Genomic DNA, 18,046 nt, shown 5'->3' with positions numbered 1-18,046 from the left:
GACATAACCTGGGAGAACGACACTCAAGTCTTTCCTCACATGCTACCTGCTGGGATTTGCCTTATTTCTAGGTCTGTGGGCTGCATCATGTTAGAACATGTTTGGAATTGGGGTCGGGGCTGAGGAAGCATCTGGGAAATGAACAGAGGAGGGAGGTCCCTCACTCTCCTACTGTAAAATGGTAATAATTATTATTTTGATGAGTTCTACATGCATTATAGAGTTTGTGCAATATAAATACATTGATCAATCAATCAGTCCTGGTGGGACAGAAAGGATAAGAAGATGAACTCTCAACAGACTTCAAGGCAGTTGAGCCAAAGAATTCCAGCTGTTCTAAATCTGGAGAGATGCGGGACCAGGTGTGGTGAAGGCCAAGCAGCACATGACTTAGACTGAAAATGAACCACTGTGGGTAAGTCTCAGGGCCTTGAGCTATTCCCCATTTTTGCCTTAAAATAACTGTTTATGCATCCTCTCACTCATGTTTGTCTCTGACAGGCTCTGTCATGCCCAGCTTTGCCCACGCCTCTAAGAATCATCTGCATGTTCCCCAAATCCATGAGCTGCCTCTATAACAATAATTCATTCACAACAATTTCCAGTGTACCCCACTGAATAGGGACCAGAATTCATCGAGCCTCATTATGAATTTAACAAGGGTGGGGTTTATAAAGTTGGCTAAGATGAGATGCTTGTGTTTAAGAATCTCACAGGTAGGGACTTCCCTGGTGGTCCAGTGGCTAAGGTTCTGGGCTCCCAAGGAAGAGGGCTGGGCTTCCATCCCTGGTCAGGGAGCTGGATCTCACATGCCGCAACTAAGAGTCCACACGCGACACCAAAGATCCTGCATGCCACAACTAAGACCCGGTGCGGCCAAATAAATAAATATTAAAAATAAAAATAAAAAAGACTCTCAGGTAAATTAACTGCCTTTTTCTATCAGTTTAGTTACCAAGCCTGGTGGTTTTCTCTCTCAAAACATTCGAGACTCAGCACCTCCACAGCCCCTCTTGTGCTTCTGAAACTGCTATGGGGAGACGAATCATCTAGGGATTTGGTCCAGTGCAGGTTCCGACTCTGGGGGTCTGCGGCGGGCTTCCAGATTCTGCATTTTTAACAGGCTCCCTGGTGATGCTGATGCTGCGGGTCCACGACCCACACTTTGAATAAGAATGCTCAGACTGAGCCTTCCATGTCATCAAATCCTCTCCCATTCCAAATCTGACACCGTTCACAGTACTTGGGAACTTCTCTTCTCTCTTTGATCACAAGCTTCTTGAGGACAAGGCCTGTCTCCTCCTCCTTTTCAAATTCTGCACAGCAGGTGCTCTGTAAATATAGTTGACTGGCAGGCCGTTCCTACCCGCACGAAAGCCCCTTCTGCTCACTGCCAAGAAATCAAGAACCGTCCCCTGGCACTCCGAGGGCAGCTTTTTTCGTCTGCCTTCCCCACAGGGAATACTATGTCTCCCATTCGTGACCCTCCTGCTGGCTGACCGCTCCCAGGCACTCACCCAACCCCGTCATTTAAATTTCTTCTTATTGTCAGCACGCCTTCCATTTGGGGAGAGCAATTAGGACTAGAGTTTTTGGCCCTCAAAACACCACTTGCCTTTCTAAGCATTCTCCTTTTTCAAAATCTGGGCTTCATGTCTTAGCAAAATCCCTCAGCCAACCATGCCAACTCCACTGTTACCTAGTTTCGCCATGTTGTAAGTGTCAAAAAGCACAAGGCCTTGGGAAGCTCTCTAAAGCTTGAGATTCCGAGCTAACAGGTATCTCTTGAGGTGCGGTCCTGCTATACTCCTGCCTATTCAAAAACCAAAGGGCTGGGCTTCCCTGGTGGCGCAGTGGTTGAGAGTCCGCCTGCCGATGCAGGGGACACGGGTTCGTGCCCCGGTCCGGGAAGATCCCACATGCCGCGGAGCAGCTAGGTCCGTGATCCATGGCCGCTGAGCCTGTGCGTCCAGAGCCTGTGCTCCGCAACGGGAAAGGCCACAGCAGTGAGAGGCCCGTGTACCGCAAAAAAAAAACCCAAAAAACAAAGGGCAAATTCCATGGGACTTTTCTGCCAGGTGAATAAAGTTAGCTTCTTGTACCCCTCATCCGTCCTCACCCATTGTCACTGTTGGAAAACAAACAGGATGGACTCAAGAAGCAGGGTTATATAAGCTGTTGTTTTTAAACTTTTTATGGATGATAATAATAAAAAAAAGAAACCAGGATACTTTGAAAAATTAAGCCCAAGGAAATATTTTCATGGACAACATAAAAATTACCAGATTCTTAATCAGCAACTAAAGCTAACTCCTTCCTACTTCAGCAAGGGCGGCTGTGCTTTGATCCTTTCTAATTCGCAGATATAGACTTTCTTTCCCTCTGCAATGCTGACATGCTTTCAAAGGGCTTGATCTATTTATGGTGGATTTTTCCTATGACCACCTACTGTAAAAAGCACAGGTATGCCACCAATGGCAGGCCTGCACAGTGAGTGCCAGGGCATTCTAACTGACGGGCACTGGTGGCCGCTATTAAATAGACAGCCCATAAGTGGACTTCGTGCTTTGCTGAAAGACCAGGAACCCGGTCACTCCATAAATGGTTGGCTCCCTCCAATGCAGTCCACTTCTATTTTCCATAATCAAGTGTTCCATGATCAGTAAATTAAAGGGGAAAATTTTAATTTTTTTATTTTATTGTTTTTTATAATTAACAATTTTTTAAATTAATTAATTAATTTTTGGCTGCATTGGGTCTTCGTTGCTGCATGCGGGCTTTCTCTAGTTGCAGCGAGTGGGAGCTACTCTTCCTTGCAGTGTGCGGGCTTCTCATTGCGGTGGCTTCTCTTGTTGTGGAGCACGGGCTCTAGGTGCGCGGGCTTCAATAGTTGTGGCACGTGGGCTCAGTAGTTGTGGCTCACGGGCTCTAGAGCACAGGCTCAGTAGTTGTGGCGCACGGGCTTAGATGCTCCGCGGCATGTGGGATCTTCCTGGACCAGGGCTGGAAGCTGTGTTTCCTGCATTGGCAGGTGGATTCTTAACCACTGCACCACCAGGGAAGTCCCAAAGGGAAAAAAATTTTTAATTTTAGGAGGCATTAACCTGCCTCTCCCTCTGTGTCTGTACACTGAAATGATATGATTAACCCAGTTCTCTCCTTCCCATGGGCTCACTTGCTCAAATAATACGTTGTTTGACTTAAAATTATTTTATGGGCCCTCATGTGCAATTCAGTTTAGCCATTAAATAGCATGGAGAGCATAATTACATCATATGAATATGTTATATAGGCATAGAAAAGATAAGAACATAATATCAGTTGTTATTATTGAGTGGTAGGATTATACGTCTTTGTGTATATGTGTGTCTGTGGTTTTCTTTTTGTCACTTTTTTTGGGATAAAACAAATACTATAACTATCCTTTGGTAATCTGGGGTGCAGGAGAAAATTATATGTTATTACTAATTATTATTTCTTATTCTCAAGTTCTTGGTTTGAAATAAAACATGTGAATGCTTTATGTATTGTGAAATCATGGTGAATAAGGTTTTATCTGGCCAACGCTTGTTTTGTTACTTTTGGTAATATAGCAAGTTATCTTCCCTTTTAGATTAAATATGCCATAAACACTGTCAGGTGTATCCCCTGTTGATAGTGAGGTCTGGCACTGTGTACATGTCACAGCCTATCTCTCATATGCCTAGATAACAGCACAATGGAAACTGCTTTAATGTAAAATATTGTCTGCATGGGGGCATTCATAACATTTACAGAAGTTTTGATTATATGAATCATAAGTTTCACCAAAAAAATTAGCAAACACAAATGGCAGCGCATTTATACTGGCCATATTGTTTATGCATCAGAGGTAAAGATTTTTGGACATAAATTAATGTGTAATTTAATGTTTTCACAGTTATATACTTATTTTGTTCTATTCATTATAGCCTACAGGTCTGGAGGACAGTTTACACCTTGGGATTTAAGGGGGAATTATACACAGAGATTCTCAAAGTATGGTCTGGGATCCCCAAGAACCCCTGAGGCCCTTTTGAGGAGTCCATGAGGTCAAAACTACTTTCATAATAATGCTAAGACATTATATGCCTTTTTCACTCACATTCTCTCACAAAGAGGCCATGGAGTTTTCCAGAGGATACATAATGTGTGATGACACCAACACTCTGACAGCGAATAGAACATGTGTTTTGTACTCTTAAGTTTTAAAAGTTTAACAATTTTAATTTCAAATGCAGTAAATATTGAAGGATAGAATGCACAGAAACAAATGCTTTTTAGTTTCCTCAGTAATTACTGAATGCCAATGGATCTGAGACCAAAAATTTGAGAATCATTGAGAATTTATGGTACATCTTCTTAAAAAACTATTTTGTGTGTGCACACTTAAAAAAGAAAACAACTCATGTCATATGCATCATTTAGGAAAAATCTGTAGCCTTGCTTAATAAAACGAACGAAGCAATCAAAATAAAAGCCATAAACTGATTTGGAGGGCAGTAACTTATTTTCCGATGTGCATAATAATAGGAACAAAAGGGTAATATTGTCTAGTACCACGTCCCCTATTTAGAATTCAGCTATCTAGCAACCTCATTTATCCACATAACAGCTGCTGACCAGCAAATTACAAGGGCTTCTGAAGAGCAAAAAGTTGTCTCAAGCTCCTCCTACTTGGTACACTAAGAGCTCAAACGCTTTACTCCCAAGAGAAGACCCTCCCCCCCAACCCCAGGTCCCCAGCCCCGGAACTGGAACTAGAGTGAGGTGAGCCAGGTGCCCAGGGAGCAACACTTAAGGAGGCACTGACACTCAGGTGCGGACTTTGCATTTGCCCGACGCTGAGAATTAGTGCCTCCTTAAATACAGTACTCTGTAGGGCAGCCCTACTCAGCCAGATTATTGACCTGGCTGGGGTCCAAAGCAAACAACAGAGGGAAGAGAAGGGGGAAGCTTCACATATGACTGGTAAGAGTAATTAAAGAAGACAGCAGCCTCCTGGCAAGGGATGAAACAGGAAAGCTGTCAAAAGTTGGACACAAATTCAAAATACAAATCAATGTGGGCCCATTAACAAAAAGACAGATAATCTGAGCCCTCAGGATATCATGTGGTAAGATAACAGATATCTATAATTGATGACAAAGTTAAATTATATCCACTGTACTTTGTTTTTCAAAATAAGAAGTAATATATTACATTTTAGGCATGTTGATAACCAAATTGGTTGAAATAATAAGGTTCAAGAACAAAATGAACTATTAGCTATCCATCGAATCCAGCTATTCAGAATTTGATTCAATCAATTTAATCCATATTTATTTACCGTTGCCCAAATATCACCAAAGACTATATTCTAAGGTTCTGAATAAGTGGAGTCTGATTGTGCATCAAGTATGTAAATTTTCAGTGACTCATTATTTAGCTTGATGGAAATTCCCTGAATCCACAGGGTTTTGTCCCTTCCCTAGTCAATTTGTTCTTCCATCGTTCTTTTTTTTTTTTCTTTTTTTTTTGTGGTACGCGGGCCTCTCACTGTTGTGGCCTCTCCCGTTGCGGAGCACAGGCTCCGGACGCGCAGGCTCAGCGGCCATGGCTCACGGGCCCAGCTGCTCCGCGGCATGTGGGATCTTCCCGGACCGGGGCACGAACCCGTGTCCCCTGCATCGGCAGGCGGACTCTCAACCACCGCGCCACCAGGGAAGCCCCATCGTTCTAATTATACATGTTTTTAACTTAAGATGTCATTCCACACAGGAGGATTAAAATCTGGTTATTATTACACAGCAACGAATAGCTTCTCACTCTTAAATGGAGCTGGATGAAAATGAGATCTTTTGCTAAGGTCTGATGACTAGTCTGTTTATCATTATTCTTGCCATGTTTTAAAGTAAGAATCAAATGAGGGTTGCGAGTGACACAGATGTGAACAATAGTGTAGAAGACGCTTTACTCAAATTGAAGCTTAAAAATTTAGCACAGGTCAAAAGGAAATTATTGCCAAGTGGTTTGTATTGTTAACGATTTCTCCCTTTAGTCCCTTTGTATGCCTTTCCTGGGGGTCTGCTCCTGAGTGGGCCATTCCTACAATCATACCACTCTTCTGTGGTTATAGGCTTATCAGAATAAATCCCTTACGAGCCTTGCCCCAAGCCATTGCTAGGCCTCACACTGGGTGACTTTTTAAAAATAGAGGAAGGACAGGCCTGATGCCAGGTGGGGTCATAAAAATAAAATTCCACAGCAGTAAATACAGCCACTCAATCAATCACCCACCCTATCCATATGTGGTCATGCAGAGTTCTTTATGTGGTTATCTCAGAAATGTTCAGGCCAGAGGAAGACCCCCACCTGCCAACAGCACCCCGGGTGGGAAGAAAAATCTGAATGTCCCCAACACCCAAGCCTTATAACCTTTGGTGGAGGATACAGTTACATGTTCAACTGTGCTGGGTGACTCCTTCATCTAAGTGGGAAAGGCCATGCTCCCACAATGGTTACCACCATCTGGCTAACAACTGGGGACCCCCAGCTGGACATAACACATTTCAGTGGGAACACAACAGAGGCTCTGAAGTGTAGGCCTCTAATTTGATCTGAGCCTCCATGGGTGAAAGCGAAGATATTTCACCACAAGTTTAAAAAAAAGGAAATACTCGTCATGGTGGCAATGATGGTTATGAGAATAACCACAGCTGTCTGGGACTGTATGATAAATATTAATAGCAGGTAAGGAGGTGAACAGTGGTTGCTACATACCTTACAGTGACTGATAAGAGGGTGGAAATGCCCTCAAATTTTATATTAAATGGGAGACATTTAACGCCTTATGCCCGACAAGATTTCTGAGTTTGCTGCATTAAAAGGAAAAGACTTGAGTTCTAATTACATGCTAGGATTTATTCTGAGCTTTTTACCAGATTTATCTCATTTAATTCTTATTAAAAAAAGAGTTAGGTACTATTACTATTCACATCTAACAGCTGAAGCATCTGAGGCATATGAAGTATAACTAACTCAATACATGTGCAGCTGGAATTTGAACAGTCTAGAACGTTCTGTGAATGGTATACTTTGTTTATGTCACTATGTTTAATGATGACTATTACTCAATATACGTGAGGAAACCCCCAAAATACATACTCTATGCAGAACAAGTCTAAAGACATGTAACTAAAAAAAATGAGAAATTAAATTGTAGAATGGTGTAATTAGGTGATTCTCAGTTATAAGCAGAACACTCTGCTCCAAAACATAAAATTCTATAGAAGGAAGAAGGTATTACCTGCTACAAGCAAAGAATTCCTGAAGAACTTAGAAAGAGATTTGATGTAATTTAGAGGAAGAACTGGATGATTTTGGAGAAAAAGAAAAATTTGAGCCCTAAGTTCTTGTAAATATCTAAAGTACAATTCAAAAAATGAAAACAAAATTATAAAATCTAACATCTGACATATTAATAAACATAATTTTAGGTATTGTACTGATGTGCCAAACTGGCCCATAAAAAGATTCCTAGGGAGCATAAAAAGGCAACAGTCTTATCAAAGCGGATTTCAGACTTGAAAGTCATAATGAAAGTCAGATTATGGTTAACTTCTTGGGAACTCATTTTAGAGAGAAAAATAGGCATGGGATTAAACGATCCTTGTCTTTTTCTTTGCCAGATCAAGCACTTCATGACCCGATCTGATGGAATCTAAAACTTTACTCCGGAAATGCATGTAAAAGTGTATAAATAATCTGCCCCTTGCATGGGAACATCCTGAAATTTGGCTTGCTGTCTATCTGTGTGGCTGTCCAAAACAAATATACTCTTTGTGAATTATAACTGGGCCTATCCATGAAGAAGAGATCTGGGTGCAACAGTATCATCACTTTGATGTTTTGGGGCTGTTTTTGTAAAAAGCTGTGGGGACAGATGCCCTGTTCTCTCCAGTTACAAGACAATTTGCGTGCATGTAGGAAATTAAGTGATAAAGCCTTTTCTTCTTTTTCACGGTTTCATTTTCCTTAATCACTAGGCTTTCAAATTTTAGAAAACTGCTCTTGAATAAGCAATAGCTACTTCATGATTAACCTAACTCAAAACACTGTATTTCAGTAACTACCTTTCTGTGTATTTATTGGGCTTCCCCAGGGTGCAATATTCCGAACAAACTAAGGACTCCAGAAAAGACATCTGTTCCCATCAAGAACTGAAATGGGAAAAAAAAAAAGAAAAAGGAAAGGAAAAGACATGGCCATATCTATGCAGGTACACACATGAAATTAATAGTTTTCTGCTTATTTTTGATTGCTAGAGCTTTCATCCTGTTCTTTATTATCTAACACACACAAGTATGTCTAGAGATGAGGTCTAGAATTACCACAGTCATGGACTGCCAAGAGTATTTTGTGTCTCTTAATATAGGTTCATAAACTAATTAAGGAGGAGTGCAGATAAAAATAGTAATTATTAACAACAATAAAAATTCTTCTGTTTGACCATAAAGAGTTGAAAAATAAATTTTAAATCAAACAATCATAAGAAATGTAAGCAAAAACAACAAAACTGCTTTCTAGGGCTGTAAAAACAACAGCACTATTTCCTTTTGTGACAGCCTCTTCTCACAACTCTCTCTAAAAAAAGAAAAGCATATATGGGTTTACAAAAAAGATTCAAAAACATTGTTTCGTATTCGCTCAAGCTTTTTAAAAGATGGTTTATTTATTTATCTTTGTGTCCAAGCACTTCTTCAAAGCAACTTCGGCTTGGGCAGTTTACTCTAACATTCATGTCAAATTAAGGGTTACTTTGAAATTGCTATAAATAAGGAAACTGAATTGTGTGTCCAGGAGGAACCTAAAATGAAATGTTTCAAGGCCATATCTTGGGCCAAAATAATGTGAGGCATTGAGAGAACAAAGGATTATACGTTTTTCTCTTTTTCCTTTCTCTTGGGTCTCTCAGACCAGCCAGAGAGCCTAACCTTGACCTTTGTTCATTTCAGGAACTCCCTTACCCCTGCTCTTTGCAAGGCCTGGGGGAGACTGCTTCAGACTTACTGGATGAGAAGCAAGGATTCGACCTGTCTTTTCAAAGTTTTTTTTTAAGCGATATATTTAGGGCGCTTGAGAGGAAAGAATTGGCCAGTCCTTTATTTATCTTCCTAACAGGTGCAGCCGGACGGTCAGAAAAGCAGGCTACTGAAAAAGAAGGATTTTGCCAAGTATTTAGCCCCTCTAGTGTGTTCCTCCTTACAGCAGATAGCTCAAACCTACACTGTGCCTTTCCAGTACAGCCTGGCAAAGATTTTTCAGGGGGAAAAACGTTGGCATTCATTCGTGCAACTTCTTTATTCTTCATCCAAATCTTCAACGTGGCCTAAATGAACCATTTGAAGTTTGGAGGAAAATAGCTGCCCTCGATCAAATACCTCCTCCCTCTTCTCCCTTTCTTTTGCTTACTTCCAACAAATGTACTTTTCCCCAATTTGAGGGAAAGGTAATAGCCTATATGTGAGATGACTTCTCCAAAGACACATTTATTTTGGTGTTTGAAATAGATGCAGGTGGAAACTAAAGGTCAAGGAGTAAATATGAGAGGAAGGTTTCCCATCATCAGGCCTCCTTTTCTGATGATGACTAAGCCTTGAGTGATGCTGGGAAATAGGTAAGAGGTGATGAACGCTGCTCTGCATTCAGATAGGTCTGGGGCTTAGCAGGACATTAAAATGTAATGAAATCTCTAGGGACCAAGAGAAAGACATAGCAAAGGAAAAACTCCTGTGGACTGAAAACATTATCCTCCATGCCCATGTTCCCACCTAATCCTACCGAAATAGGCCAAGGTAGAATAGATAGATAGATATTTCATGCTGATATAGCAAAAGAATCTGTAACAACAATGCCATACTTTGATTCCTGGAGTTATCAGAATGACCCTTTAAAATGACGTTCATCAATGGAGCTATGTTTTGCCATATGACTGAGTTTTCAAGAAGAAACCTTACATGGAAGATAGGAAAGTTACAGTGACTCTCCCAAGGTGTTTTGAATGACACACAAGCACCAAGGAGGAACTCTTGCCTTTTTCCTACAAGTTAAGTACATAAAATATAATAGGCCTGATATATCACATAACAAAAAGTAAAATTCATGTTAACGCCCGAACTTGGTGTTTTAGAAAAGAATTTTTCTAGGTTCTATAGAATCTGATAGTTAACAATTGTCTAAGTAGATTAAAGAACCAGGCTTTATGGTTTTAATCATCACATACTACAGAGATAAAATTCTGAAGAAATGATTTATAGGCAAAAATAACATTAATAGTATTTTTAAACTATTAGAGATTCAAACAAAGAAGGAAGGCTATTGCAAATTGCTAATTTCATAAAATTACTCATCTAATTTCTAGTTTGATAAAATAACTCTTTGACAGGAAAAGAGGACATTCTAGTGAAAGTTGATTCGTTTACTCAGTAGGACCGAGGGGCAATTAACTGTAAGGGTTTTTAGAACATAGACCATGTTGTATACATCTCTGAAATCCCAGCGACTAGTTCATAGTAAATGCTCAATTAATAGATGTTATGTAAATGAGACATCCTGGGAGATTCCCACAAATCTGAAACTTCCTACCACATCTTCTCTTGCTATTTGATTAGAACAATTTAATTTTACTGGGTCTCAGGTTCTGCATCAATCTAAAGTGTAAGACAGACCTTAACTTTGGAACTGACAGTACCAAGAGTATAGTTCTCCAGTGAACAGATGTACAAATGATAAAGGTGCAGAGGAGGACAATGGGAAGTGGTTACTCCTTAAAAATAGTGCTTTCTTTCTCAGAAAGGGCTTACAGAGCCATCCAGAATATTTTGAAGGGTCTAAGTAAGGACCGTTGACCAATTACTTCCATTAGAGTTCCTCCTTGAGGTCTAAAGGTACACCTGTCCTTCCCTCTTCTTCTTAGAAGGACCAGCTCTCCCAGGACCCAACATGAATCTCCTAGAATTAGACCCCTGCAGGTTGGGAGGCAGTTGAGAGAGACATCTTTTGCACCTTCAGATGCTGAAAACTCAATCTCTTTTTAAGAGTTGTCAGGTGCTGCTGGATCCTAGGAGGGCCAAACCAGCTCATGTGTCTTATCAAGATTTATAGCAAGTGCTCAATCCCTTCCTGAGCATGGTTCTCCCAGCTAAGGAAGAGATGTAAGAAGACCCGTAGGGGCTGGAGAAACCTGGTTGGGAGAATTTCTGCAGATAGTTTGAAATGACTCTGAAGAATTGGTTTGGTGGCATGTTTTATTCTTGAGGCTGTCTTTCAGAGGGATGCTCATATGTAACAAAACCAACTCCAGTAAAAGTGAAATCAGTTAGGAGGAGGTACAAGGACCAGAATAGTTCCTGAACTGCCATACTCCTTACTCTTCCGATGTAAACAATAAAAATGCAATGATTTCACTAAGAAAACTCTTCAAGGTGTAGATCTTTTAAAAATCAGTTCTGCCGGTAAGGAAACAAAAAAAATCCCTGTACTTCCTCCAAGGATTTCAAATTAAAAAAAAAAAACCTCTTTTTGTCCCCACTCCCCACCATCCAAATTTAAACTAACCAAAGAATCAGTATAAAATTACTGTGCTGGGTGAGGGGAACTCCTACACAGAATATCAACAGTGCTTTTATAGCAAAAGATTATGGGCACTTTGGTATGTACGTTGATCTATAACCAAAATATATACGTGGTTTTTCGGGGGGAGCTGAAGTTGAAGATATATTTTCCTCTTTGTCACTCGAAAATTTCATTGTCTTTAATAGTAGAATGGATCAGATTTTGTCAGACAAAAAGTAAAACTTTATCATATCTGCAATCCAAATAATTTAATTAGCTTTATAGGCTCTACAGCTTATCATCTTATTTATTAGTTTCTCAGCTTTTTTGATCACTTTCCAATGGGCTTTAAAATAACACATGCAAATTGATTTACTAAAAGCAGGATAATTAAAACAATATTCTGTCCTCAGTCAGGAAACATAGAATGCATTTCACCCAAATAAGCCTTGAAGAGGCTAGTCAAGTGACAGATCAAATGAAAAGGACATTTAATACACATGTAAATCATTTACATGACAAATAAGACACTTTAGCAGGAGTTGGACTCACTGCCTGAGAGTCAGGATTAAGTTCCCATATTAATGCATGCATTTGGTGTGGTTATTTCGGGTGGAAGACTTCATCCATCAATGCCCTCCGCCACAAAGTAAAGCCAACCTGTAAACTGATCACCACAGCCTGTCAACACTGGTTACTTAATTACATAAAGAAATATATTTCAAAGACTTTTGATAATTTGGTTAGTATTTCAACTTTGGATTCAAGTCTAGCATCCTTTTCAGGATTCTTTGAAATAATGGTTAAAAGGAGTTTTTAGAATTAAAAAATGAAAAAAACTAAATACCATTTTTATGCTCCCTGGCTCCCTGCTAACGTTTGTTTGTTTGTTGCTTTTATTTACAGACGTGAAAAATAAAGATTTACTAAGCACTAGTGAAGACTAATATGAATGAGAAAATATTTTTAAAAGATGTCTCCATTTAAAATTAAACTCAATATACTTGTGCTGTTAATTTGTGCTTTTCATTAGTTATTTTAGTAATTTCTAATTCCAGCTTATTTATGTAATTAATTAGTAGTTTTTAGATATTGATTTTTTATGTATAGGAGAAACTGTTTATTGGAGGAAACATTTCTTCTAACGAAGACTATTTTCAGCTTAATTATTTTTAAAAGTCTACATATTGTGAAATTATCTTCAATAAAGGTCATAAAGAACACAATCTATCAGTGATATTCAAAGATATCACTGGTGTTAGATTTTCTTTCCAGGCAAGAACGTAAGAATGTCATAACTAATAAAGCTCCAAAATGATAAAAGCAAAAAATACATGCATCTGCATATTTTTAATGTCTTTCCAGGAGAAAAATACAGCAAATCTGGAAATATTGTTACAAATTCTTTTTTGAAACCTTGATCAAATTTATTAACTATTTAAGAAAGCATTCCAAGCCCCTCCCGCCCCCCACAAACTGCAAATACATGGTGAAAAATTTGTGATTGAACCTAAGAAAATACACTTGAAAATGAAATCTGCTCATCATGACCAATTAACACCCTTACATTAAACTTTAAAGATTCTTTGAAAAATATGATAGAATTATAATTTGTCATTTTAGTTAATATTCTTCATAAACAAGAATTATCAGATACTTTTCAATTGGTTATACTCTCCCTTTATTTTCCCTCTGGTCTGTTTACTCTAAAGGATCTTTTCCTTAAATCATAGTGATTCTATTATTTTACAGTCTATTTAAGAAATTGGATATTTGTTTGAAAATACCAAAAAGAAACATGCTTTCTTAAAAAGTACAAGAAAAAGATCTATGGTTGAATCTTACCCTCTTTCTTAGTGGGTTCTGGCATGGCCACAATAAAATGTTATTCTCCAATGAGTTTGCTCCCTTCCAGTACTAGTTGACAGAAACCCCACGAGCAGTAGAGAGATGGTACAGGTCAGTGTGACAAGCAGCTGGGTAGAAGTCTGGCCCTTTTATATTCCCTGTGAATATCAATCATGTTGGCACCGCCCCTTCTTCAGCACAAGGATGCTGGAACTTGACAGCTATGAGGACCTTTCTCACATCTGTTGTCTGTATTCTGCTCTCTCGCCTACTGGAAGGAATCTTCTGTCCATCTCATGTGGCTATGAGAACACCTCTAACTTTCTAAATTCAGCTGCAGCCTTGTGCTCCTTCTTGCTTTTCACTTTCTGTCTGACAGAGACATGTGTCAACTCAGAAATGCAAAAAGTTTGCCTGATAGTAAAAAATTAAATCAAATTAAAAATCATAACATGCTAATTCAATATATACTTTAATTTTCACTAACATTATAAAGAAGAATCTCTGTATTGATGATAATGTTATGCTCCCATTAGCTTTTTGTCTTTGTCTATTCTTAATTATTGGGTTTAAATTTTTTCTTCTTTTTATCAACATATTAACATTAATTTGTCATGCCAAATTTCTATGTTTAATATCTTGTCTCATTTTCTCCTCCAAGAATAGCAAGGTTTTCTATTAAGGAATGCTTAGCATTTACCTTTTTTTTGGTGGGGGGGCGGTACGCAGGCCTCTCCCTGCTGTGGCCTCTCCCGTTGCGGAGCACAGGCTCTGGACGCTCAGGCTCAGCGGCCATGGCTCACGGGCCCAGCCGCTCCACGGCATGTGGGATCTTCCCGGACCGGGGCACGAACCCGTGTCCCCTGCATCGGCAGGCGGACTCTCAACCACTGCGCCACCAGGGAAGCCCGCATTTACCTTTTTTTCAAAAAACATCCTTTAAAAAAATTACAGTGTATATAAAAGAATGAAGTAATGATACATGCTACAACATGCATGAAGCTTGAGAACATTATAAGTGAAAGATGCCAGACACAAAAGACCATATATTGTATGATTCCATTTATATGAAATATCCAGGATAGGCAAATCCATTGTATCAGAAACTCAATTAGTGGTTGCCAGGGGTTGAGGGGAGGTGGGACTGGGAGTGACTGCTAGTGGACATGAAGTTCCTTTAGGGAATGATGCAAATGCTCTGGAATTAGGTAGTGATGATGGATGGACAACTTTGTGAATATATTTTTAAAAACCCACTGAATTATACATTTAAAAATATACGGGGCATGGGCAAAGAAATTCAGATAGACCAGTAGCTACCGTTTTGCTTCAAGATGGCAAATATACACACAAATCTAACTTAAGGTATTGGTAGACTATCAGATTTGGCCACTTTCTCCCCAAACTCTCATGGAACTGATGGAGAAATTTGAGCTACCAAGTGGTCAACCTAAAAAAGACATTTTCCTTTCTTTGTCCACATGCATGGCACCTTAGAGACCAGGACTAAAATTAGTTTATATGAAAAGACAACTACTTGTGTGCTTTTATTGCTATGTGTTTTCAAGACCATTTTCAAGAGACTTTGATTGATCTGTGCTGAACCAGCCACACTGTCTCATTTAATTTCCCTTGTGGCTGAGAGCACAGCTGGTCAGACTTAGCTCTACCAAACTCTTAACTTTTCATATAAGGATGGAAACTCAACTTAGAACTCAAAAGCATCATTCTTTAGCTACTTGTGGGGGCGACAGGGGCGGGGGGAGGAAAGCCAGTCAAGAAGCTCGATGAACATCTTCTACAAAGAAAAGCCTTTTCTCAACCACATAGTGCTACGGAACACATTGCTTTGCTTTTTAAAATTTTCCTTTATCTTAGATGCCAAACAGCTAAATGTCAGCCAGAATACAGCATATTCTGTAATACAAAGTCAGATATATTGAAAGAAAAAAACAGTAACTTTTTTTTACCGAGTCTATCATAAGAGTATCAATTAATAGATGAAACAAATTAAAGACCTAGAATTTGAAGTCAGACTCTTGGTTTCTATTTCTGGACCTGCCATTAACCAGCAGAGTTTAAGAAAGTCAAGTGGCCTTTCTGGGCCTCAGTTTCCTTTTGTGTAAGATGAGGGGTTTGAAAAAATGACCTCTGAAGCCTCTTCTAGGTTTAACATTGTGATTCTATATCCTAAAAAAAAAAAAAAAAAATCATTTTTTTCAGCATTCCCAGCACACTGAATACCACATACGAAATGGACACAAGGGCAAAGTGTCATGTTGCAAAGAATGTTTATAGTGATAGGCAGATTTCACACATGCCACAAAAGAGGTGCCCTGCCATCTTTGGCTTCTGCAGACACTGCATTGGGTTTTTAACACACTGATCATTTTACTGAAGTGAACATGTGCCAGGAAATATTGCAACCCATGGAGAAGATATTTTATGACCCAGGGAACTTTTTGGTAATTAAGGACTTGATTATAAAAAAGATAAAACATTATTGGAGGAATTGGAAGTATGGACAAATTTCAAGATAAATACTTGTAGAGTGTATTAGATGGTTAAAGTAAGATTTCAAGTTAGAATGGTAAGTAGACATGTGTAATTTTCCTAGGACTGTATCGTTTTAAGAACACATGGCCTCTATTTCAGATGTCATACGTTCATCTAGAAGGTTGCAGACTCCTTATCTTCAACCTCACTCTCAGGAAGGGGGAAAATGGTCAATAGGGCTCTTTTTTTTTTTTTTTCTTTTACTAAATCCTTTACTGGGGTTTTCCTTTTGTGTTATTTAGGATGAGATTAGGCTAAATATAACACAGAATCACAAAATAATGACAGTTAAACCAAGATAGTAGTATTTCTCGTTCACATAAAGCAAGTTCAAAAATAATTAGTTTAGAGTCATTGTAGTGACTCCACACTGCCATCAGGAATCTAGACTCCTTTGTCCTGCTCTATCATCCAAGGTAACTTTATGGTCTAAAATGGCTGCTAGGGCTCTAGCCATTACATCCACATTCCAGGCAGCAGAAAAAAGGACTCACATTCTTAACATCTTTGGGACTTCTTTGAAGTCTCACATAAAACATCTGATACCTCCCATGGGCCATACCCTGATTACATGGTCATATCTGGCTACAAAAGAAGCTGGGAAATATAGTCTTTCATTGTCAGTGGCAATGGGCTTCTTTTACTAAAGAGAATGAGAATGAATGTTAAATAGGTAAATATCAATCTCTGCCACATCTTTCAAAATAAAAGCAGTAATGTTCCGTGCAACAACCAAAGAGGGCAGAGAAGTATAAACAAGTTACAAGGGTATACTGTACAGCAGAGGAAATATAGCCAATATTTTATAACAGCTATCAATGGAGTATAACCTTTAAAAATTGTGAATCACTCTTTTTTCTTTTTTACACCTGGAACTTATATCATATTGTATATCAACTATACCTTAATTAAAAAATAATTGTTTTTAATCCTATACCATTCATGTTAAATTTGTGCCTAGACATTTCATAGTTTTGTTACTATTTCAAATGGAATCTCGGTTTTCCATTTCCATTTGTAACTGGTTACTGAGAGTATAAAGAAAAGCTATGAAGTTATTTGTATAATTATTTTGTATCCAGACAACTAATCAAATAATTTTTTAGTTCAAATAGGATTTTTAGGAAAGTCACTTGGATTTACTTACTATAATTTATGATAGTAATATAATATGCACAAATAATAATTTTGGTTTTTTAATTTTCAATTTTATTTATTTTATTTTCTTATTACATTAGTTAGAAGCCCAAATATGTTATAATAGTGCAGAGGGTGGGTCTTCCTCTCTTGTTCTTGATTTTAATAGAAATGGATCTAGTATTTAAACTTTAATATATTTGCTATTTGTAGTAAACAGTCTATCATTTTTAGGTAGTTTCCTTTTTTTCCTACTTAACTATTAGTAACAACTACTGAATTTTATCAAATGTATTTTTGTATACATCATTGTAATCACGTTTTTCTTCTTTAATTTGTTTACATAATGAGTTACATATTTTGAAAACTTGACAAATGTTGGACAATCCTTGCCTTCCTGGTAAAAATCCTATTTCATTACGGTATATTATTCTATTAATACAATTCTGCATTCCTTTGCTAAACAGAATCAGCAAAAAGGAGGTCATGAGCTGGTTCCAGCAGAAGTATGATGGGATCATCCTTCCTGGAAAATATAATCCCCTTTCTATCCAAAAGGCCAACAAGAGGTTTTCCGTGAAATGTAAAAAAAAAAGAAAGAAAGAAGGAACCAGTTTATGATTTTATTATCTTTTCTTCTCCTAACTTCTTTTGGTCAAGTTTGTTGTTGTTGTTTTCTATGTTGAGAATTTAATTTAGACTTTATTTACAGCCTAAGTCTTTAGTTGTATCACATACATTTTGATTTAGAGTTCTTACTTTTTCATTAATTTATGAATAATCTTAGATTTAGGTTTTTATTTTCTCATTGATCCAGGAGTTATTTAAAAGGGCATTTCTTTCTTTTTTAAATTTATTTATTTTATTTTTGGCTGCGTTGGGTCTTCGTTGC

At 38.3% G+C, this 18,046-nt stretch overlaps 1 protein-coding gene across 4 annotated transcripts in view; it reads right to left on the bottom strand.

The window, feature by feature from the left end:
- MYBPC1 (myosin binding protein C1) overlaps positions 1-13,483 on the bottom strand; it is a gene marked incomplete at its 5' end in the record, with an annotated part of 95,502 nt that extends 82,019 nt beyond the window's left edge. For all 4 annotated transcript variants that reach the window (XM_082850050.1, XM_082850052.1, XM_082850051.1 and 1 more), the window contains one exon: positions 13,459-13,483. In XM_082850050.1, the coding sequence (XP_082706176.1) occupies positions 13,459-13,483 (25 nt within the window). The remainder of the gene's footprint in view (positions 1-13,458) is intronic.
- Positions 13,484-18,046: the final 4,563 nt, after the last annotated feature.

Source organism: Leucopleurus acutus (assembly GCF_964270905.1).
Source record: "Leucopleurus acutus genome assembly, chromosome: 11".
Lineage (NCBI taxonomy): Eukaryota > Metazoa > Chordata > Mammalia > Artiodactyla > Delphinidae > Leucopleurus > Leucopleurus acutus.
The sequence above is the reverse complement of the archived record's forward strand: the minus strand, read 5'-3'. Positions and strand labels throughout refer to the sequence as shown.